The 25,417-nt window shown below is 36.2% G+C and overlaps 1 protein-coding gene across 3 annotated transcripts in view; it reads left to right on the top strand.

The window, feature by feature from the left end:
- HMGCLL1 (3-hydroxymethyl-3-methylglutaryl-CoA lyase like 1) overlaps positions 1-25,417 on the top strand; it is a 211,970-nt gene that overhangs the window by 95,638 nt on the left and 90,915 nt on the right. For all 3 annotated transcript variants that reach the window (XM_004772407.3, XM_013045883.2, XM_045071033.1), the window contains exons 6-7: positions 10,354-10,417; positions 14,051-14,239. In XM_004772407.3, coding sequence (XP_004772464.1) covers positions 10,354-10,417; positions 14,051-14,239 — 253 coding nt within the window. The remainder of the gene's footprint in view (positions 1-10,353; positions 10,418-14,050; positions 14,240-25,417) is intronic.

Below are 25,417 nucleotides of genomic sequence, written 5' to 3'. Positions count from 1 at the left end.
GAGCCACCCAGGCGCCCCTCTGCCCATTTCTCGATTGGATTATTTGTTCTTTGGGTGTTGAGTTTGTTAAGTTCTTTATAGATTTTGGATACTAGCCCTTTATCTGATATGTCATTTGCAAATATCCTCTCCCATTCTGTCAGTTGTCTTTTGGTTTTGTTGACTATTTCCTTTGCTGTGCAAACCCTCTTCATCTTGATGAAGTCCCAGTAGTTATTTTTGCCCTTGTTTCCCTTGCTTTTAGTGATATTTCTAGGAAGAAGTTGCTGTAGCTGAGGTCAAAGAGGTTGATGTCTGTTTTCTCAAGGATTTTGATGGACTCCTGTCTCACGTTGAGGTCTTTCATTCATTTTGAGCCTATTTTTGTGGGTGGAATAAGGAAATGGTCAAGATTTATTCTTCTTCATTTGGCTGTCCAATTTTCCCAATGCCACATGTTGAAGAGACTGTATTTTTTCCATTGGGCATTTTTTCCTTGCTTTGTTGAAGATTAGTTGACCATGGAGTTGAGAGTCCATTTCTGGGCTCTCTATTCTGTTCCAGTTATCTGTTTTTGTTCCAGTACCATACCATCCTGATGATGACAACTTTGTAATAGAGCTTGAAGACTGGAATTGTGATGCCACCAGCTTTGGTTTTCTTTTCCAACATTCCTCTGGCTATTTGGGGTCTTTTCTGTTTCCATATAAATTTTAGGATTATTTGTTCCATTTCTTTGAAAAAAGTTGGTGGTATTTTGATAGGGATGGCATTAAATGTGTAGATTTCTTTAGGTAGCATAGACATTTTTACAATAGTCTTCCAATTCATGAGCATGGGACATTGTTTCCATTTCTTTGTGTCTTCCTCAATTTCTTTCATGAATATTATATAATTTTCTGAGTATAGGTTCTTTGCCTCCTTGGTCAGATTTATTCCTAGGTATCTTCTGGTTTGGGGTGCAATTGTAAATGGAATCAACTCCTTAATTTCTCTTCTGTCTTGTCGGTGTATAGAAATACAACAGATTTCTGTGCATTGATTTTATATCCTGACATGTACTGAATTCCTGTATGAGTTCTAGTAGTTTTGGAGTGGAGTCTTTTGGGTTTTCTACATAAAGTATCATATTATCTGCAAAGAGTGAGGGTTTGACTTCTTCTTTGCTGATTTGGATGCCTTTTATTTATTTGTTGTTGTTGCTGTTGTCTGATTGCTGAGGCTAGGACTTCTAGTACTTGTTGAATAGCAGTGGTGATAGTGGACAGCCCTGTGGTGTTCCTGACCTTAGGGGAAAAGCTCTCAGTTTTTCTCCATTGATAATGATAGTTGCTGTAGGTTTTTCCATAGATGGCTTTGATGATATTGAGGTATGTACCCTCTATCCTACACTGTGAAGAGTTTTGATCAAGAAAGAATGCTGTACTTTGTCAAATGCTTTTTCTGCATCTATTGAGAGTATCATATGGTTCTTGTTCTTTCTTTTATTAATGTATTATATCACATTGATTGATTAGCAGATGTGAACCAACCTTGCAGCCCTGGAATAAATCCTACTTTGTTGTGGTGAATAATCGTTTTAATGTACTTTTGGATCCTGTTGGCTAGTATTTTGGTGAAAATTTTTTCATCCATGTACATTTGAGATACTGGTCTATAATTCTCCTTTTTGATGGGGTCTTTGTCTGGTTTTGGAATCAAAGTAATGCTGACTTCATAAAATGAGTTTGGAAGTTTTCCTTCCATTTCAATTTTTTGGAACCATTTCAGGAGAATAGGTATTAATTCTTTAAAAGTTTGATAGAATTTACCTGGGAAGCCATCTGGCCCTGGGTTTTTGTTTTTTAGGAGATTTTAGATTACTGCTTCAATTTCCTTATTTGTTATGGGTCTATTCAGGTTTTCTCTTTCTTCCTGGTTCAGTTTTGGTAGTTTACACATCTCTAAGAATGTATCTATTTTTTCCAGATAGTGTCTAATTGCTGGCATATAGTTGCTCATAATATGTTCTTATAATTGTTTGTATTTCTTTGGTGTAGGTTTACAATGCAAAAAATATTTAACTGAATTATAAGTCCTGAAATTCCTAATTCTGTAGAAAAAAGGTACAAAACAATGAGAATAAGGAGTAAAAGATGAATTAGTCATTAAGCTAATATAGATAACTACACATAACTTTTAGATACAGAAAAACAAAAAGCAGTTTTAGGATATGATTAGTGTTTTACTTTTTAAATTAGTGTTTTTGTTTTCTTTGGGTAAATAGCCATTAGCAGAATGACTGGATGGTATGGAATTACTATTTTTAATTTTTTGAGGAATCTCCACTTTGTTTTCCACAGTGCCTGCCAGTTTATATTCCCACCAGCAATGCACAAGTATTCCAATCTTTCCACCTCAGTGCTAACACTTGCTAATTTTTTTAAATCTTTTTGATAACTAGCTATTTTGAAAGGTGTGAGGTGATATCTTGTGGTATGATTTACATTTCCCTGATGATTGATAATGTTGAGAATCTTTCCATGTGTCCCTTGGCCATCTGTATGTCTTCTTTGGAAAAAATCTATTAAGGTTCTTTGCCCACTTTTTAATTGGATTATAGTTTTTTGATATTGATTTGCATAAGTTCTTTATATATTTTAGATATGAGCTCCTTATTGGTTATATCATTTGCAGATATTCTTCCCCATTTGGTAGGTTGCCTTTTCATTTTGTTGATGGTCTTCTTCACTATGCAAAGGCTTTTTATAGTCTGAATATATATATCTTTTTGCTTTTGTTTTCCTAGAGAGCATAATTTTTGCATCTTTGATCTACTGTCACCCTCACCACTTACGTTCTCCTCAGCCAGGACCAATAAAAATCAAATCTGGCTTAAAACTTCTGAGTAAGATTGTATTACGTATATCAGTGACCAGTTTTTTTGATGAAACACCAATGATATTAGACAATTCTTGTACTTAATTGTTTTTTGACTCATTGTCTAGCTCTGTATAATTTCTAACCCTTAGAATGGCAATCTTTCTGTCATGAAGTAAGGGCATAGCCCTACCCCTGAAGGTGGTCAGTTTTCCCTGGTTTTCCTTTTGAGAGATAATTTATAACACCCATATTCAAGAATTTGCAGACTGCTTGTTTGTTAGCCAAACCATTTAGGTCTTTTTGCCCATATTATATTTCTCACTCCTCCTCTCTCTGATACGACATGTCATTACCGATCTCTATCCTGAGCATGAAGGTACTAGCAATATTATTGAGCATGACAGTGACTTATTTAAGTCTCAATTTTTTAAACACACAGTGACTGACAGCATTTGTCATGACTGATATAGCAGATACTTTCCATTGGATGATCTGCCCTAATGGAATTCACTTGAAGATGTGGCACCATCTTCTAAGTGGATAGTTTATTAGTCAGGTTCCTTTCCAACCTCTGCTAAACTGAGGGCTTTGTGTTGGCCTGGAAGAAAAATGAGAAGAGCAAGTCAAAGCATCATTTACCAAAACATGGTACATAAAACTCTAAAAATGAGACATCTGTTAAAGCTATTTTGTGTCATGCATATGGTTTGAGGGTTTATACTTTATTTTTTTTTTAACCTTTCATATTATTCTGGCACTGCTGTGAATCAGAATAACACATAGCTGGCAATAGTTAATACATGTAAGCTGTGTTGGTACAGTCATGTCTAAACAGCCTTTATCTAGAGTCTTTGAGGAAAGAATGTATTTTTTCATTTCTCATGAAGTTAGCATTTGAGAGCCAAAAGAGCATCTTAGCAGAATTGCTCCTTGAGGCCAAGGGACAGCATTTATTTCTTATTATCTTCTACAGTGTTAACTGTTTGACAAACTATCACAACCCTCTTTTGGTTAGTTTATTAATGATGGAATGCTATTTTGAATTGTTTATTGATGGATGTATTTGGCATGACTGCATCAAAACAGCTTTCACATTTAAATGTCTTAATTATGTTTAATTGACATCACATGTCATCTCCTTGCTCTTGGCATTGCTTTTCTCTTCTGAGGATAGCAGTGGTTGATTATTTCCATTCAAAGTCTTTGCACCATTTATTCCAAGCCTTTCCTCATCGTTTTGACCAGAATGGTGAAAGGATGTAGGATAATTGTGGGAAGGTAGGCTTAGGTAAGGCCTCACTGTAGGTACTTTTTCGTGACTGAGTTTCACCAGGAAACATTGGCAAAGACTTGAATGCCTCCGTTTCTCTTTTATCATGATTTTGCACAATACTGATAATAGGCCTTAACAAGCACAAATAAAAATAAAACAACTTACATTTCTATCCACAGAGTTTATTGTAACACTATGCTTTTAATTTTAACACAATGAGCTTCAGTATGGTTGGCAAATCCTTTATTATTCTGTCATCGTATATAGTATTTAAAATATCCTTCTAAGTCTGAACTCATAAATATATGCTATCTTTTCTGGCTACAGGATTTAGAAATTTAATAACCTATAGGATGGGCGCCTGGGTAGCTCAGTGGATTAAAACCTCTGCCTTGGGCTCAGGTCATGATCCCGGGGTCCTGGGATCGAGCCCCGCATTGGGCTCTCTGCTTAGCAGGGAGCCTGCTTCCCTTCCTCTCTCTCTGCCTGCTTCTCTGCCTACTTGTGATCTCTGTCTGTCAAATAAATAAATAAATAAATAAATAAATCTTAAAAAAAAAAAAAAACCTATAGGAGGTTATATATTTAGAGAAAAGGTTAGGAATTGCTTAGAAAATTGTTCATGGGATTGGAAGGGAACAAACCATAAGTGACTCTTAATCTCACAAAACAAACTGAGGGTTGCTGGGGGGAGGGGGTTTGGGAGAAGGGGGTGGGTTTATGGATATTGGGGAGGGTATGTGCTTTGGTGAGTGCTGTGAAGTGTGTAAACCTGGTGATTCACAGACCTGTACCCCTGGGGATAAAAATATATGTTTATAAAAAATAAAAAATTAAAAAAAATAAAAATAAAATAATGATAAAACTTTCAAAAAAAAAAAAAGAAAGGAAATTGTTCAAATGATGAAAATGGTACCTTAACACATTTGTGGATTAATTCATTCAAGAAATATTATATGTTTTATATAATGCACTGTCTGGTGATACTGTATGGAAATGAAAATTAAAAAGTAGCTGACTTTAGAAGAGTTTCAAGCAGACTAGAAAACAATATAGAGAGAATAATTATTGTCCAAAAAAGGCAAATACATTAAGAGACATACAGACAAATCTTATTCAAGTTTTAAGTAATAGTATATTAAATTTCTGTGGGGTAATTTGGAGAAATTTAATGCAGAAGGTGTCAGTAAAATGAAGTCATTAAAGATTAGGTAAATTTATGAAAGCATAATGAGAAATGATGGCCTTTTCAGGTGGGACAGGTAATCTACAAAGAACAAAGATACAGTGAAGAGAAATCTCAAGAAATGTTTAGGTGACAGGAAAAAGTTTACTTTCACTGGAATGGGAGTTTTTGAAGCTGTGTAACTGCAGAGAAATAGAAAGTTAAGTTGAAGTTTCAAAAATTGTGGAACTTGAATACCAGGTTTATTTGGTAGACAATGGCAAGCCACTTAAAGATTTTCAAAGTATAAAACTATATAAACAGATCTATGCTGTGTCATATTATTTTGTCAATAGACATTGGTGTACAAATGAGTGATGTGAGACCAGATGCAAGGAAAGCACTTAGGAAATGTTTGCAGCTGTCCTGGAGAAGATATTCAGGGACTGTTCTGTATACTTGGGCTGGCGCTGGCAGATGTCCTGTGCTACAGAGGTTGGAAAGGAAGAACCAGCCAACCCAGGTTATTGAATATGTTCTCAAAGATGACCTTTAAGTGATCTGGCAGTACAATTTCTGAAAACAACTGTATCATTATTATTTTCTTTAATGGCAAATGCAGGGGAAACAGAAATGAGCCCGATTTTGGATATACTGAGCTTAATATATTATGTGAATATGTCAGGAAATCAATTCATAATGTTCATGAGATTTGTAGTTGTTCCTTGGGTTATCTATCTGTGTAACGATGAAAGACAGTAACTGTGGGGGGCTGAGTTGATGTTCTCTAGAGACTCCCTTTTTTATTCCCATTACAAACAAATATAACAACTTCTAAAACATATAGCCAAACTCAGAAAAGAAAGTCCTCAGATTTTATTAAAGTGTGGTAAACATGCAGGTTGATGCCACTAGCACATGGGGTATCTATTTCAGATATAATCCCTAGTGTCCTAAAAATGGGATTTTAATGTCTATATGGGGAAAAGACAGGTATTCTACTAAAATATTGATTTCAAAGTGATTATTCTTAGAGCTGGGAATCACCTTTTTGTGAATGCAAAATCAGTAGAACTTGCGATGCATTCTGGAAACCCAAATTAAGAAATTCAGGTGGAAATTTGTCCAAGAACTAATAAAGTCCACAGGGCAAGGGCCAAAGGAAGTCAGATCTTGTTTATAGGGACATTTGAATAAGTAAAGACTCTCATGGAACTCCTACTGAAACTAAATCACCATGAAAAGACACAGTGAAAGTTACAAATCCCATGATGATATGAAGTATACCCTAAGGAAAAAAAAAAGTAAAAAAAATCAGGAAAACTTTAACAGAAAAGATGGAAATAGAACAATTAGAATAGAAGATTATAAAAGGAAAGGAAAAGGAAGAACATAAAAGAACAGATCTTTATTTTTAAAAAAATGAAGCTTTTACATAAAGTAAAAAAAATAAAAAATAAAAAAATAAAAGTTCTGACACTCTCATGGTAAAATGTAGAATATTAGATCTAAACAGAGAATCCTAAAGACGATAGAGAAAAAATTACTATAAAATTGCTATAAAGGCATTACCTTTAGATAGCAAAATTTTCATCAGCAAAACAGAGACAGAGATAGTGAAATATGTTCAAATTGTAGAATAACTTAACCTAAAATTTTATACCTAGTCAAACTATTATACATTAATGAAGGGGAAATAAAATAATTTGCTGACAAAATGGTCTGCAAAACTCGAACACTGGTGAAAAAAAAAAAAAAAAAAAAAACAAACAAAAACTAAAGGACATTAAGCCAGAAGTAAGAAACTGGATAAAAAAAGAAATGGAGAGGTTGTAGTTTAGAGCTTCATCAGAGTAGAAATGATTTGTGATAGGTCTCTGAGAAAGTAACAGATAATTGAAAATAGATCAGAGGTTCCATGGTGTAGTAGTGGGGAGATTCTTGAGACAAGCTCTCAAAACTCTGTATTATCCCGCTTTTTTTTTTAATACAAGGAAATCAGTCAGGCCATCCAGGGGAGGTAATATTGCTAAAGGGTCAGTGGTTTTCAATTTTGACAAAATAATGGAGCTTTATAGATGGTTTTGAAATACTAGTGGTTGAATTTCCTCTCCTAAGTTTGTGATTTAATTGTTTTGGGGTGTATCCTAACCATCAAGGTTTTGTTTTTTAAGCTCCCAGGTGATGGGTGCAGGCAAGTTCGTGAGCCCTTCTAATAGATTGCTAGAGAAGAGCAGAAATCTAGATGTCGACTCTAGCCACTAGTCAAAGCAGATGATGTAGACTTTTTTTTTTTAAGATTTTATTTATTTATTTGACAGAGAGAGAGATCACAAGTAGGCAGAGAGGCAGGCAGAGAGAGAGAGAGAGAGGAGGAAGCAGGCTCCCTGCTGAGCAGAGAGCCTGATGCGGGACTCGATCCCAGGGCCCTGAGATCATGACCTGAGCCGAAGGCAGCGGCTTAACCCACCGAGCCACCCAGGCGCCCAATGTAGACTATTTTTGTCATGGTAGAGACTATCTCATACTCATGAAAGTATTTCATTTATTACCATCAGTAAACTTTTTCTATAAAGGACCAGACAGTAATATTTTAGGATTTTGTGGGTTAGATAATCTATGTGCAACTAATTACCTCTGCTCTTACAGTGCAGAAATAGCCATGGCTAATAGGTAAACAGACCGGCATGGCATTGTTCCAATAAAATTTTATTTGCAGGGGCGCCTGGGTGGCTCAGTGGGTTAAAACCTCTGCCTTCAACTCAGACCATGATCCCAGGGTCCTGGGATTGAGCCCCACATGGGACTCTCTGCTCTGCGGGGAGCCTGCTTCCTCCTCCTCTCTCTCTCTCTGCCTGCTTGTGATCTCTGTCAAATAAATAAATAAAATCTTTAAAAATTTTTTACTTGCAGAAGACTAATGACCAGGTTTTGGGCTGTGGGTCTTAGTTGTCAAGCTCTGCTTCTATAATATTAAAATAAATTAATGAACATAGTCGAGAACCATCACATTTGTTTTGGAGAAAGTAGCCCCATTTATGAATAGGTTAAGGGAGTGTTCACTTGCAAGGATGGAAAAGAATATATGAAGGTGAAATGCAGTGGCATATGAAGACCCAGGCAAACCTGGGAAGGAATCATAGGGAAAACTTTAATGAATAAAAATGCATGTGGCCAACTTAGTTACAGCACAAAGGAGGTAGCTATGGCCAGATAAGTTGAGAATGCAGAGGAGGTTAGTTTGCTTCTATTGTTTTGTACTTGTGTTTTCTTTCTTTTTTTTTTTTTCTTTTCTTTTTTATTTTCTACTTAAAGGGATGGCATGTAAATGCATGGCTTGGATTTTCTATTTAATCACATTTAGATATTTTGGGTTTAGAGTAAAAGTGATTATACACACATGTAGAAAATGCATATTAAAAGGGATGGGGTGGGGGATGGGTTAGCCCATTGATGGATATTAAGGAGGGCAAGTGTTGCATGGAGCACTGGGTGTTAAATGCAAATAGTCGTGGAACACTACATCAAAAACTAACGATGTACTGTATGGTGACTAACATAACATTAAAAAAATTAAAAGAAAATATTTACTTATCTGTAATCATTGTATCTGAATTGAAAATGTTTGTTCTATTTCAACCTTAGCTCCCTTTCCCAAGGGTTAGGTTTCTGTAACATTTTCTTTCTACTAGTCTTGATTAAATGTATACAGATTATTCAAACAAGATTCAATTATAGTAATTATTAGGACAGAAAAATTGATTTCCTCTCCAACATAACTTTCAAATTTTAATTGAATTAACCACTGTATTCCTTCTCTGTTCTTATTAATGCTTACTGATTTAGTAAATTGTGTATTTGTTTGAATCACAAAACACAACTTTTATTCATAATTTAATACTTTTGAAATTAGATTATATCTTTGGAATTAATGGGTATGGATTGAATCATTTTTTCCTCCAAAATCTGTTATGAAATTCATAGTGTTTCTTACAATGGACAGCATCTTAGAAGTGTGGAAATAATGGTCTTAGAGTTTATCTTCTTTTTGCCTGCACCTTTCCTCTGGCAGCCACTTCCAGCGTTCTCAAAGAGTTAACATTTCTGGAAAACTACTCTGATCTTGTCACTACATTACCTAATAATTTTGAGTAATCTCAAAGTTCAGACTTCTTGGCATGGCATTCAAGGGCCTTATTATCTAAAGCTTGTTATATTCTGGCTCAGAAAATGGCATCTCCAGCCTCATTTCCTACCACCCCCTCTCACTCATGTGAATTGCTTCACCCCTGACAATCAAACACATGATGCATTATTTTAATACAAGCATTGTAAAATCTCTGAGGAAAGTTTAATAAAATGGGATTGGTGTTGAGCTGAAAATAGCTAAAACAGGCTTTTCTAAAGCTTAATACTTTAAGATGGAAAAGTATCATTATCATTTCAGGAAAGGCTTGACTTTTTATATTAAATTGTTGAAGAAGATTATTGAATATCTTTATTTGTAGTTTTTTAAACGTAGACTAGAAACTCTTCTGTTTGGAATGATTTAGGTGTACCCACGGGAGATAAACAAGATGAACTTTGAGGTTGTGGCCAGGTTTAGGAGTTTTGGTGTGATTAATGACTGTATCTAAATGAGGCCAAAATATCCAGATGGGAGTAAAGAGAAATTCAGTTAGTCATCTACATGCTATCTCTCTCTGATTCCAAAGACCTGGATATTTAACAGTTGAATGTTTATCCTTACTTAAATAAAACTATGTAATTCAGTGATATTTTCATTCATACATGAATGTTCATATATTGCTATAGTATAAATAACTCCACAAGATAAACACCTTTTATCTTATTCCCATCTGCCATCAAATAACATGTATCAAATTGTGATTACTAGATGAAAATGTGAGTTAAATTGAAAATGTTCCAAAATTCTTTGTTTGTTGTAAGAATAATAATGAACTACTGTAACATACATTTTGATGACTTTTGAGCTATTTCTTAATTTTTATAAAATGAAAATTAGGAAATGACTTATCCATCATCTATATATTTATATGGTTCTGTATTTTAGGTATGTATCCTGTGCCCTGGGTTGTCCGTATGAAGGAACCATCACACCACAAAAAGTGACAGAAGTAAGATACTCCTGGTTTTCTGGTTCTTGGTAAAATGATATATATATTTTTTTAAAAGTGGACTGTTTTCCTTGCTGTGTGTTGATCTGCACAACAAAGTTTAAGGAGAACCATGGGATGGAAGACAAGTTTGATTACTTAACTAAGAGTTTGATTCTAACACTTAAGATGGTTATATTGGGGACAATTCTTCAAAGTTAAATAACATTTGAATCTTATGATTTGGGTGCTCACAGGTGAAGGAATAAAAATACCTGTATCATTTTTCCATGGGTAGAACTCAGTGGCCTTTCTACATTTCACCAGAATGTCAGGACAGTTTATGCACACACAGATGACCTTCACTCTGGTTGCTCGGGTGGGCTCCCTTTCTTTTTGTCCTGCATGCTTCAGCTCTTGGATCAGAGTATACACTGCTTTTGGGTACACTGCTTTGTTCCTTTGAGATCTGATAGCTCTTTCTGCTGAGATTCAAGTTGCTTTTATTAGAGAGCAATTTTGTAGCAATAGATTATAATCATTAAAGACCTGCTTATTTTTTTTTTTTTAAGATTTTATTTATTTATTTGACAAGCAGAGATCACAAGTAGGCAGAGAGGCAGGCAGAGAGAGAGAGGGGAGGAAACAGGCTCCCTGCCGAGCAGAGAGCCCGATGCCGGGCTCCATCCCAGGACCCTGGGATTGTGACTGGAGCCAAAGGCAGAGGCTTTAACCCACTGAGCCACCCAGGGTCCCCAAAGACCTGCTTGTTGAAGTTCATTTTCTACTTCCTGTTCTACTTATTGATACCAAGGAATACAAAATACTCAGTCTTTGAGACTATATTAAGCTCTCAGAAACTTGTATATGAACTATTCTAATGTGTCCCTGCTGTTAAGGCTGTTATTTTCATATATTTTGTAATGTGGTACCAAAGTAGTGAAGATAACATTGTTAGAAAACCAGAATTTAGGCAGACAAACATTCAATTTGGCTAAAGCCATTCCTCCTTTGTGCTTTCATTTGAACTTTTGAAATGTACTGCAGATTTTTTTTTCAATGAGTGCTGTCCCACAGTCTGTTTTTTTTTAAGCAAGACCTTTGCACACCATGGCAGGTACTATAAAATTTTAAAAAAAAAAAAAAAGCTTCAGTGTCATAGTCCTTCACATGCATGGGACCCTTCCAAGACTTGGTTATTAATTTGCATTCACAATTACTTATTTTTTTCTTAAAACTTCAAAAATGGTCTAACTTCAGACTCCACAAGCACTAGGATCCAACTCTACCTGTACATCAAGACCCTTGCTTTTCTGCCTTTTGCCTGGTGGAATCCATGGACGGACCACACCCACATACTCTCCATGCCTGCACCAGAATGCCTGAGGAATTGCTGAGAAGAATCATGTAACAGGCAGACTGGAGGCATTAGGTGTTGATGGCCAGCTCTCATAAATGAGCGTTCTGTGCTTTTCTATTACATTTTGTGGCCACTCACTCTCTTACTCCCTGCAGTCACCATTACAAACTGTTCACTCTGTCCAAGCTTCTAGTTCTCCTCATTTACTTCCTCCTCCCTATATACTTAACTGCTTAGAATCTTTCCTGTTGTTGACTCCTGAACACGTTCTAGTCTCTTCTGCCTGAAAGCTTCCTTTCTTAATGAAGCATCTGCATGTAGTTATTGGCGACCTATTTCTTATTCTTCTACATTTAAACTTCTTCAAAGGGCTGTCTACACTGCTGGTGTTTATTTCCTCAGGTGCCACCAGCTCTTCCTCATCCTCCAAGGTGACTTTTAGACCATTCACTTCACTGAAATCCCTCTTTGTAAGACCACTACTTAGCACTTGGGTTAAAAAAATAATGCAAGATTATATTTAGTACTCATCTTGACATCTTGGCAGGATTAGGGACTACTTATCATTTGTCCTTGAGGACACCCTTGTATTCCTTAAAGTCCCTTGATACCACACTTAGGGTTTTTCCCCAACTGTGATTAGGTTTCCTCTTTTGAAATGTCGTTGTCCTTTACTGGGCCATTAAAAAATTCCAGCATTTAATAGGCAGTAGGGAAGACTGAGAATTATGCCTTTTTTTTTTTTTTAATTCAAGTTTCCATCCAATAGTAGTCTCCTGCTTGGACTAGGGAGCCCTTCTGAGTCCCCTCTAACCTGTTTTTGATATTGTTGATAGTGCCTTTCTGAAAGATTAATATTGCCCCTACCACCACTACCTCAGTAGTCTTTTGTAGCTTTCTGTTGATCTTATGATAGAATCCTCAACCCAAATTCTTAGCTTGGCTGGTTTGCAAGGCTCTGCCTGGTTTGCCCTCAGCCTACCTCACCAGATCCATGTAGCTTCGTTTTTGCTTTCTTGCCACGCCTGCCCTTTGTATTTTTTTCCTATCGGGAATGCCCCTTGCATTTTCCATTTCAACTGTCTGAAACGTGTTTCGTGTCATGAAACATCTTGTTGTGCCCTTCTTCTCACCCTCTTCAACAAGTTAACGCTTATTTTATCTTAAGCTCTCACTCAGGCCCATCCTACTTGATAGATGGGGGTCAATTTCCTTTGCTACATGCTCTTAGAATCCTGTTTCTTTGCTCCAGAACTCTTATTTTACTTGTTTTTACACATTCTTGAGTGTAATTGATTAAGTTCAATCCTGAATTGACTCCAGGCTCCACAACAGCATAACCCATCTCAACATCCATATGCTTATTATATCTCAGCACCTAGCCAAGTGCCTGTCATAAAATGGGCACTGAAGAAATCCATAATAATGAGTTACAGTATTTTGTACATGTGCCAGATATTGTACAAAATGATTTTTATAGATCCTCATTTCATTTTCATAACCAACATGTCCTTATTAATGTCATTGTTAATATAATTTTTAAAAAATTAATAAGACTTAGAAAATATGCTAATAAGAGTATTTGTGGTGTCTGTTTTACATAAGAGACACTAAGGCTTAAAGAGGTCAGTCTTCCACCAGTATCACATGACTAGCATGCTTCACCCCTGAGATGTAAATCCAGGCTTGTCGGACTCCAGAATGCCAGTCTTTGTTCACACACCATGCTGCCTTTTTGCAAATTTGTATTGCCCTTTACAGTGACATTAGTTACACAGTGTAGAGGGAACTTGCAGTTTACCTTGCACACGTGCATCCATTTATGAGCCAGAAGAATTAAGTTAGAAATATTAAGTGATGCTACCAATCACAAAACTACTTACTGACAGAGCGGGAACTAGGATTGGTATCTCTTGATCTCTACTTTAAGGCCTTGAGAAATACAACTTCCAAAGTAAATTTGTAATGCTTCTGCTTTGATTAAAGTGTTGCGAATGTAAGGTTCCTGTATTTGAAATTGTAGCTTATAATTTCACAACCAAACTCTGTAGATAGTTAGGATTCTAAGGCAAACTTGGATGTTAGAAAAATAGAGTAATGTCTTTAAAACTTTTATATAATGCTTTGGATTTAATAAATGAGAAAAGGACCAGAAAACTAAAATAAATGTTTCCTATGGATATGTAACTGATATCAGTTGTGACTTTTACTTCTGGATGATGTTTGCTAAGGAATAACAGGGCTTGAGTCTTTCCATTTCCATTGTTTTACGAGCTCCTCCCTTTTCCCAACAGGTGTCTAAGAGACTGTATGGCATGGGCTGTTATGAGATCTCTCTGGGAGACACCATTGGAGTGGGAACTCCAGGAAGCATGAAGAGAATGTTGGAGAGCGTCATGAAAGAAATCCCACCTAGTGCTCTTGCTGTCCACTGCCATGACACATATGGACAAGCCTTAGCAAATATCCTCACGGCCCTTCAGGTATTTTGTGTTATTTGTGTGTACATGTAAAATGGGTATCCTTACTTATAAACATTAAGAGCTTTAGTGGGATAATATTTATAAATTGCTACGAATAGAGTGATCAAACGGTGTCTGCCACCTGACAAGCACTCAGGAAATATCTCTACACATTTCTTTTTTAGGGCAATGATGTCTCCTATGACTGTCAATTTGATGTGATAAAATCTGTTCTTTTTTACTGAAGGGTAATCGACATACAGTATCAGTTTTAGGTAAAACATAGTAATTCAATAATCATATAAATGTAATGATCGCCACAGCAAGTGTAGTTACTCTCTGTCACCATACAAACCTACAATAATATTGACTATGTTCTACATGCTTTTCGTGCTTATAACTGTTTTTATAACTGGAAGTTTGTACTTCTTAATACCGTTCATCTATTTCACACATTCCCTACCCTCCCCCCTTCAGGTAACCAAGAGTTTGTTCTCTGTATTTATGAGTCTATTTCTTCTTTTTCTTTGCTTGTTTGTTTGGGTTTTTAGATTCCACATATAAGAGAAATCATATACTATTTGTATTTTCCTGTCTGGCTTGTTTGCTGACCTATATTATTATACATGAAATATATGACTTTTCTATCTGGTTAATTTGCAACATTCATGTTGGTATAAATGGCAAGATTGCATTCCGTTTTGTGGCTGAGTCACTCTGCATTGTGAATGTATGTACTGCACCTTCTTTATCCTTTCGTCTGTTCATGGACACATAAATTTCTTGCATGTCTTGGTTATTGTAAATAATGCTGCCGTAAAACAGATAGGGATATATAGCTCTTTAGATTCATGTTTTTGTTTTCTTCAGGCAAATGTCCAGAAGTTGAAATACTGGGTTGTATGGCATTTCTATTCTTAATTTTTTGAGGAAATTCCACACCGTTCTCCACAGTGGCTGCATCAGTTTACATTTCCACCAACGGTGCACGAGGATTGCTTTTTCTCCACATCCTCACTAGCACTCATTATTTCTTGTCTCTTTGATACTAGCCATTCTGACAGGAGTGAGCCAGTATCTCATTTGTGGTCGTGGTTTGTATTTCTCTGATGATTACGCATACTGAGTATCTTATCATGTGTCTGTTGACCATCTGTATGTCTTCTTAAAAAAAAAAAAATCTATTCAGATTCTCTTCCTATTTGTAATTAGATTTTTTTTTTTTTTGGTGTTAAAATGTGTAAATTCTTAATATATTTGGGATGTTAATCCCCTTATCAAATGCATCAGTTACAAATATCTCCTCCAACTCAGTAGGATGCTTTTTTGTTTCATTGTTTCCTTCACTGTGACAAAGCTTTTGACATTGGTGTAGTCCCAATAGTTTAATTTTGCTTTTGTTTGCTGTGCCTGAGGAGACAAGTATAGAGAAATATTGCTAAGGCCAGGGTCTAAGAGATTACTGCCTGCATTTTATATTAAAAATTTTATGGTGTCAGGTCTCATATTCATGTTTTTAATCCAATTTGAGTTTATTTGTGTATATGGTGTAAAATAGTGGTCCAGTTTCATTCTTTTGCATGTGCCTGTTCAGCTCTCCCACACCATTTATTAAACAGATGGTCTTTTCCCTATTGGAAAAAACTTCTTTTGTATATTCTGATGTCCTCTGTCATAGATGAATTAATAAAATGATTGGTTTATTTTTGGACTGTCTGTCTTGTTCTTTTGATCTAATTTTTGATGTGTCTAATACTAGTTTAATTACTTAAGCTTTATAGTATACTTTGGAATCTGGGATTGTGATGCCTCCAGCTTTGTTCTTCTTTCTCAAGATTGCTTGACGGTTTAGGGTGTTATGTTGTTCCTTATAAATGTTAGCATTGTTTGTTGTAGTCAAGAGAAAAATGCTGTTGGTATTTTGATATGGATTGCATTGAATCTTTAGATTATTACCAGTTGTATGAACTTTTTAATGATACTAATTCTTCTAATCCATAACCATGATATAGCTTTCCACTTCTTTTTGCCATCTTCAATTTTTTTAATTAGAATCTTACAGATTTCAAACTGTAATGTCTTTTCCTGCTTGGTTAAATTTATTCCTAGGCATTTTGTTTTTCTTGATGCAATTGTAAATGGGATTGCTTACTTTCTTTTTCTTTTTTTTTTTTTAAGATTTTATTTATTTATTTGACAGAGAGAGAGAGATCACAAGTAGGCAGAGAGGCAGGCAGAGAAAGAGGAGGAAGCAGGCTCCCTGCTGAGCAGAGAGCCTGATGTGGGGCTCGATCCCATGACCCTGAGATCATGACCCGAGCTGAACACAGATGCTTTAAAAGCGTCTGAGCCACCCAGGCGCCCCAACTTACTTCATTTTTCTTTCTTCTACTTTGTTATTATGGTATAGAAATGCAACAGAATTTTTTCTTTATCAATTTTCCATCTTGAAACATTACTTTATTTTGTAACACTAACAGCATTTTGGATGTAGTCTTTAGGGTCTTATATGTAGTAACATGTCATTTACAAATAGTGACAGGTTTACTTCTTCCATAATAATCTAGATTTTTTTTTTTGTCTGATTGCCAAAGCTAAGATTTTTAGTACTATGTTGAATAAAACTGGCAAGATTGGATATCCTTGTCTCACTCCTGATCTTAACAGAAAAGTGTTCCAATTTTTACCATCGAATATGATATTAGCTGTGGGCTTGTCATATTTGGCCTTCAATATATAGAGGAATGTAACCTTTAAACCCAGTTTTTTGAGAGTTTTTATTGAGTCATGGTGAATTTCATCAAGTGCTTTATTTGCATCTATTGAGATGATAATAAGATTTTTATGCTTCATTATGTTAATATGATATATCTTGTATATTGATTTTTGGATATTGAAACATCCTTGCTTCCCTGGAATAAATCCCACTTGATTATGGTGAATGATTGTTAATGTATTATTGATTTGGTTTGATAATACTTTGTTGAGGATTTTGCATCTATGTTCATCAGAGACATTAGCCTGTAATTTTCTTTTTTAATAGTATTTTTAACTTTTGGGTTTTTTTTTTTTTTGGTATCAGGTATGTTAAGTGGTTTTGTAGAATATTGGTATCAGGTAATGTTAAGTGGTTTTGTAGAATAAATTAGGGAGCTTTCCTTCTTCTTTAATTTTTTTGTGCTAGTTTAGGAAGGATAGATATTAGCCCTTCTTTCTATGTATGGTAGAATTATCCTAGGAAGCCATCTGGTTCTAGACTTTTGTTTGTTGGGAATTTTTTGATTACTGATTCAATTTCATGGATAGTAATCAGTCTTTCAGATTTCCTATTTTCCTTTTTCAGTATAAGAAGAGTATATATTTCTAGGAATTTATTCATTTCTTTTACAATGTCCAAATGAGGGTGTTTAATATTTCATAGTAGTCTCATAATTCTTCGTATTTCTGTGGTGTTGGTTATTTACCCTCTTTCATTTCTGATTTTATTTATTTGTGTCCCCTCTCTTTTCTTGATGAATCTGGCTGTCTATTTTGCCTACTTTTTCAAAGACCCTAATCTTAATTTTGATTAACTTTTCAATTGTATTTTTAGTCTCTATTTCATTTATTTCACTCTGATTTTTATTATTTCCTTCTGCTAACTTTGGGCTTTATTCTTTTTCTAGTTTGTTTAGGCATAATATTAGATCGTGGTTTTTCTGAGATTTTTGTTGTTTCTTGAGATAGGCCCTTTCTTTCTAAACTTTTCTCTTAGAACTGCTTTTGGGGGTGCCTGAGTGACTCAGTCATGAAACGTCTGCCTTCAGCTCAGGTCATGATCCCAGGGTCCTGGGATGGAGACCCACAGTGGACTCCTGGCTTGGTGGGAAGCCTTCTTCTCCTTCTCCCACTCCTCCTGCTTATGTTGCCTCTCTCACTGTCTCTCTGTTAAATAAATAAATAAAATCTTTAAAAAAAAGAAAAGAAAAGAAAAGAAGTGCTTTTGCTATGTCCCAAAGATTTTGATACAATGTGTTTCTGTTTTCATTTGTCCCATGTAATTTTAGATTTGCTCTTTGATTTCTTTGGAGACCCACTGAATGTTCACTAGCATGTTGTTTGGCATCCACTTGTTTGTTTGTTTCTTTTTCTTTCTGTAATTTATTTCCAGTTTCATTTTTGGAAAAGATCCTCACTGTGATGTCAGTCTTCTTAAATTTATTGAGACATGTTTTATGTCCTAACATGTGATTTCTTCTGGAGAGTGTTCCATCCATTTTTGAAAGAATGTGTATCCTACCGTTTTTGGATGGAATTTCTGTGTGTATCTGTTAAGTCCATTTGGTCTAATGTGTTGTTTAAAACCAGCATTTCCTTATTGATTTTCTGTCTGGATGATCCACCCATTGATGTAAATGGGGTGGTCAGTATCCCTACTATTATTGTATTACTGCCAATTCCTCCCTTTATGTCTGTTAATATTTGTTTTATATATTTAGTTGCGCCTATGGTTGGGTGCATAGATATTTATGATTGTTATATCCTGTTCTTGGATTGATTCCTTTATCATTATGTAATGTCCCTTTTGTTTCCTGTTACAATCTTTGTTCTAAAGTCTATTTTGTGTTATATAACATTGCTATCCTAGTTTTTTTGTTTCCATTTGCATGGTAGGTCTTTTCTATCCCTTCACTTTTAGTCCATACGTATCATTAGGTCCGAAGTTAGTCTTTTATAGAGAGCTTATAGGTGGCACTTGCTTTTTTAAAATTCATTTATCTATTCATTTTATTCATTTTTTATTCATCCTATATCTTTTGATGGAACATTTAGGTTATTTACATTTAATTATTGATATGTTTATATCTATTGTCATTTGGTTAATTATTCTCAGTTGTTTTGTAGTTCTTTTTTGTTTCTTTCTTCTTCTCTTGCTCTCTTCCGTTTTGATGAGTGACCTTCCTCAGTGTTATGCTTGACTATCTTTGTCTTTAATTTTTGTGAATCTATTATAAGTCTTTGGATAGTGTTTACCATGAAGTTCATATATAATGTTCTAAGTATACAGAAGTTAATGTTAAGTGATGTTTGCTTATGTTAGAACACATGTAAAAGAATTAGATGGGTAAAAGAACTCCCTCTCCATGTTTTATGTATATGATGTTTATTTTCTATGCTTTGATTTTGTGACTCCCTTAATAATTGAAACAGAATTGATTTTGCTTTTTTTTTGTCTTCATACTAGCTTTATCCTGGATTGATTGATTCACTAGCTTTGTATGTTTACTTTACTAGTACAGTTTTTTTCCATTAATAATTTTCTAGTTATTGCCTTTTCCATTTAAAGAAATCCCTTTGAAACTTTTTATAAGGCTGGTTTAATGGTGATGAACTTTAACTTTTGTTTGTATGGGAAGCTCGTTCTCTCTCCTTCAGTTCTGAAATAACCTTGCCATGTAGTTTAGTCTTAGTCTGCAGTCTTAGTTGTAGTGTTTGTTTTTCTTTTTTTGTTTTGTTTTGTTTTTTTCTTTTTTTCTTTTCTTCTTAGTACTCTGAGTATATCATGCCACTGTCTTCTGGCCTAAAAAGTTTGTGCTGAAAAATCAGCTGATAACCTTATAGACTTTCCCTTTTATGTAATTAGTTGCTTTTCTCTTAGTGCTTTTAAGATTTTCTTTAATTGTTGACACTTCAATTATTCTGTGTCTTGGTGTAGACTTTCTTGGGTTCATCCTAGTAGTGTCTCTTTGTTCTTCCTGGACCTGGCTGTCTTTTTCATTACCCAGCTTAGGAAAAGTTTCAGCTCTTATTTCTTCAGGTAAACATTTTGTACCTTTTCCTCTCACTTCTTCTGGGATCCCTATATTGTGAACATTAGTACACTGCATGTTGTTTCAGTTTCCCTAACCTACCTCTATTTTAAAAGAAATGTTTTTGTTGTTCATCTTGGGTGCTTTCCATTACCCTTTTTTCCAGATTGCTGATCCATTCTTTTGCATCTGCTAATCTACTGTTGATAGTGGATTTTTCATTTGTTATTGTATTGCTCAGCTTTAACTGGTTCCTTTAAAAATTTTTTTTGTTGAAGTTCTTACTGAGTTCATCCATTCTCCTCTCAAGTCCAGTGGGCTTCCTTATATTAATAATTTTGAACTCTTAGGTAGATTACTTATCTCTGTTTCATTTAATTCTTTTTTTTTTTTAAAGCATCATCTTGTTCTTTTGCTTGAAGCATATTCATTGACTCCTAATTCTGTTTGACTTTCTGTGTTTGTTTCTATGAATTAGGTGGAACAGCTACCTCTCCCAGTCTTGAAGGAGTGGCGTTGTACAGAAACATCTCTTTTGTGGATTGCATGTGCCTGGAGGCTTTAGCTATCTGGCCAGAGTTGGGTAGAATTGCCTTGGGTGGTTTGTATAGGAAGTGCCCTGACAGCATGGACACAGGCAGGAGATGTTCCAGGTTTCTTTGTGCCAAGGTTGCCTTGGAAAAATGGTTAGAGCTATAGTGGGTACACGCTGAGGATGTCATATTATATGCTGTGCAGGAGCATCCTTGGTGGGACAGCTATATTTGGGGTGGCATTGGCTGGGGAGCATTATGGGGAGAACTATATCATGGGGATGGCTACAGCTGGTGTGGGCTAGGATCTTGGGGCTCAGAGTCAGCAGGCTAGCTAGAGGGCCTAGACTCTGCTCTTAGCTCAGATAAGACCTAAGTATGGAGAGAGAATGGAGACAATGGTGTCCCCCATTACCTCCAATCCCAGAGAGAGAGTTCTAGCAGATCCCCCACCATTTGACTGAATACTCTAGGGTTAGTAAATAGGCTTCCTTAACTCAAAGTCTAAGCATCCTTCAAACCACTGCTTTTTTGCTGTTCTGCAGGTCAGAGAAATCTGTGCATAGCCATAGTCCTGTCCTTCCTTGTGCATTTCATAGTATAAGGGTAGGATTTCCATTGCTACCATGCCTGCTTCTTTCCTGCCATTTGTCATATGGTCCCTCCATCCCTTGTTGTGCAGAAGCAGTTCATTCAGCCCTCAGTTCCTCTTCAGGAGAAATTGCGCCATATATGGGTATAGACTCGGTGTGTCTGTGGGAGGAAACAAGCCCAGAGTCGTCTTATGCCACCTGCTTGAGTTCCTCAGTCCCGAATTTATTCTTTTTAAAGTATTAATCCTTTTAGAGACATGTTTCTTACATGCTCTCAGCTATATAATTTAGTAAAGTATAATGGCATTTTGAGGAGAACAAAATACAAAGAGTGTTCTACTGTATTCATGTAACTAATGCTCTTGTTGATAATTTGGTGTTCTGTTATGAGAAGATATGGTGCTAAAATAATTTTGTATTTTGTTTAACATATTTTTCTGATATTGCAGGCATCAGAACCCCTGGTTTTTGTCAAGTATATGCTTTTAGATAATCAAAGTGAAGAGATCTGGAAAATTAGATGATTAAAAATTACTTACTAAATTCTAAAAACTTAACTATTTTCAATATATTTATTTAAAACAATCCATATAAAAAGTATTTAAGGGTATATCTTAAAACTAGTGTTAGTTTGTTAAACTTGGCCAAAAATAAGTTCATGTGATGTTTTCAGAACCTAAGATTTTGACAACTGGAAATAAGACTACCAGAACTTTTTTGTGAGGCTGAAAATCAACATGTAAAGCTTTATGTCATAAACCTAAAGTGTGCAGTTGTTTGGCAGAAGTTAAAAAACAAGGCGAAGATCAAGCCCTAGAAAAGGCTTATTTTGACTTTGTAGCATATGTGCACAAACCCGTATTTATCCTCTGGAAGCAGGTAAGGAATATTGTATTGAATTAGAATAGAAACTGATACCCCATGGACTTTTGGGCGTGGGAATTTTTACAATTTTCCCTTCCTAGGTATTCTAGTTTCTAAAACAATAGAGAACTAGGCATCACTTCAGGATTCTGTGTTCAGGCACAACTGTAACTTATTAAGTGTTCCTGACCAGCATGTTCCTGAAGACATCTGTCTCTCCCACCACCTCCACCCCTCTGATATGGATATTACTTTTTTTAATTTCTGTCTCTCCTCCTCCTCTTACTTCTCCCCTGTCCTTCCCTTTCTCTTTCCTTTATATATCTTCTATATGATAACACTGAGTAGTAATTTACTTGTGGAGCATATTTACTATGTAATGAACGACAGCTTAGCTATTTGGGATTCAGGGCTATAGTGCAAAATCCAGGCACCCAAATTTCTGCCTCTTGAAAATGCCAAAATGCAAAATACTGCTGATTCCCTGTTGTGATTTAATGGTTAACAAGGTATATTTGAGGAAGTAATGTTTAAAATCAGATGTAAAGTGAGGCGCCTCAGTGGCTCAGTTGTTAAGTGTCTGCCTTGGGCTCAGGTCATGATCCCAGGGTTCCCAGGGTCCTGGGATCCAGCCCCCCACAGAGCTCCCTGCTCAGCAGGGAGCCTGCTTCTCCCTCTCTCTCTGCCACTTCCCCTGCTAGTGTTGCCTTGTGCTCTCTCTCAAATGAATAAATAAAATCTTTGAAAAAAATGAAATGTAAAGCATGAAAACTAACTCCTATAAGGGGTGTGTCTGTGTGCAGGCATGTGCAACTGTGCATGCCAGTGTGTGAAAAGAGTGCTTCAAACTGATGAAACACCCCTTGCTCAAAGGACTTGGGAGAGGGGAAGATTATGTCCTAGGAACTGAGAGAAGCAAATATATTCAGAGGGAAGCGAAGCTTTATAACATATGCTGAATTAGTTGAATTGCAGAGTGTCTGGAAAGAAGTGAGGACCAAAATCCTGAGGCATTTTCTCATCCTGCAATAGCCATATAAAGGGTCAGATAACAACTCTGGGCCCAAGCACACTATAGGGAACATGGATGGGAACCTGTATGAGATAGAGAGACTCCCTCCAAGATACCACACTCTCCAAGGATGAACCTGCAAAAATTCCACCTCACAAGGGGAGAAGGCAAAAGTATTCATTATGGCTTTGGCTTCAGGTGTCAGGAATCTTATAACTCTTCTAAAAGAAAACATCTTCAACTTAAGATGAACTATTTGGCGTATGTGCGTATGTGTGTTGTGTGTGTCAAGGGAGCGAAGGGGCCAAGAAGGTGGATATTCTTTTCTTTAATTTATTTATTTGAGAGAGAGTGTGAGACCTGGAGAGAGTGAGTCCAACTGGGCAGAGGGAGGGGGGCACGCAGACTCCCCACTGAGCAGGTGACTATAACTGTATTTTCTGTTCTTGTACTATGTGCACAAGCACCAGATAACTGCGGGAGGCCGGACAGCAGAATGGAGGCTGGGGGCCAGGGAAAGCAAGATGGTGCTTCCAGCTGGTCTTATATTGCCCCATAGCTCAAGTTGTAGTCATAGTACCAGCAGGGAAAGAAGGTAACAGTGGCTTGTCTAAGCAGCAGCATGATGTAAAGCGGGGGAGGCGAGTTGAAATGAACAAGTGAGGAAATGGTCGAAAAGCAGAGATCTGCCGGGGAAGCTAAAAGTTGACATATAAAGTTCTGTCTCTTTTGCCATCCATTTCTGTACAGTTGGATAAGTCAGTGAGGGCATAAGAAAGAACCTACACTGCTGCTCTCTTTGAAACAGAGTGTGGCTGAGACCATCTTTAATGTTGTGGAGCTTGGATGTTCCTGGACGGAGCTGGACATGGCTCTGGACTGTCCACGTAGACACATGAGTGCTGGTCCCCAGCAGCAGCAAGTAAGGCTGAGTTCTCCGGGGTCCTTTTCTTGTTCCCCCCATCCCCAATAACAATAGCCACGACAGCAAAATGACCAGCTTTACCTTTAGTAGGGGAGAAAAAATATCTTGGAAAAAACTGCCAGTGTTTAAATAGAAGGGAATCAGAGAAAGTTCCGCTTCATTATGAATGGGGCTAACCTTGGCCTCAGGAAGCGGTGGCCATACTTCATTTTTTAAATGGAATCTTTGAAGTGGCTTCTAGAAAAATTGGTGGTGGATGTGGAATGGATATCATTTGTTTTAATTTAGGGCTTGAGAAATGGTTTACAGAGCTCTAAACTGGAAGTTAATATTAAGGCAAGGAGACGTATAATAAGTGGAAACTTGGCCACAATGGTAGGAAACAAATGAGAGTTATAAATGGAACATCCCCCTCAGTCTGGAAAGCACATCCTAATCGTGGAGTAGAGAGATCTTTCTTGGGCTCCCAGGTCTTATTCTACTTTTTTATTACTTGAACATATGACTTCTTCAATTGTACATAATTGTATGGATGTCAAAAATACATAGTTATCAGCTATTTAATATAGAGAAGTAATTCTGAGACTAGAGTTTTAAGTGTGGGATATGTATAAGCACTCAAAACTGAAAGAGCAAGAAAATGAGGTGACAAAACATACAACATTTTAGTAATGGAAGAAACGTACATGAACCAATATACTTGTCTTAATTTTTTATGTAAAAGTTGACTTTCACCCTTCTCGTGGTCCCAAGTACCTGGGTAAAACATAAGTGAACAAATTATTTGATCTACTTAATACCAGACAATTGCACAATGTATATTTTTTTCTCATCCAAATGATTTGTCTTCATAACTGGGTAAGAATGGAGTAAAACAGTACCACAAACAACAGTATGTGCTAATTGGTAGCATGGAGACAAGACATAATAGGCAATATTTAAATTTCTCCCAAAGAAATACTTTGCCTTTTTTTTTTCTTAAATGTAATAGACTCTTAGTTAATGTCTTTCTTCCTAATATTTTCCACATGTTTATTCTCCTTTAGAAAAACCTAATTATTTTCCTAATGTTCATATCAAAGCATTCATTTTTATATTGGGTCTTAGTAAACCATATTTAAATGCTAGCAAAGAGCAAAATTTTTAAAGATTTTAATTCTTTATTTGACAAGGGAGGGGCATATAGAAGGAGAGGGAGAGGCAGGATCCCAGCTGAACAAGGAGCCGAATGTGGGGCTGGATTCTAGGATCTTAGGATCATAGGATCGTTACCTGAGCCGAAGGTAGATAGTGAACCAATTGAGCCACCCAAGTGCCCTACAGATATTTTGTATGTGGTTTATTTTTGAGGTTCACAAGGAAGATTTTTCAAAATTCCAAACACTGGCCATGGAAACTTGTTTTCATTTCTGCATCGATAGAGTGCATACAATGATGTCTCCCTCTTTAAATTCTGCAGAATTGAGATGAGAGGTAGAGTTTC

This window comes from Mustela putorius, unplaced genomic scaffold (assembly GCF_011764305.1).
Source record: "Mustela putorius furo isolate JIRA1106 unplaced genomic scaffold, ASM1176430v1.1 tig00003983_pilon_pilon_pilon, whole genome shotgun sequence".
NCBI lineage: Eukaryota > Metazoa > Chordata > Mammalia > Carnivora > Mustelidae > Mustela > Mustela putorius.
This window is presented reverse-complemented; position numbering and strand designations above follow the sequence as displayed.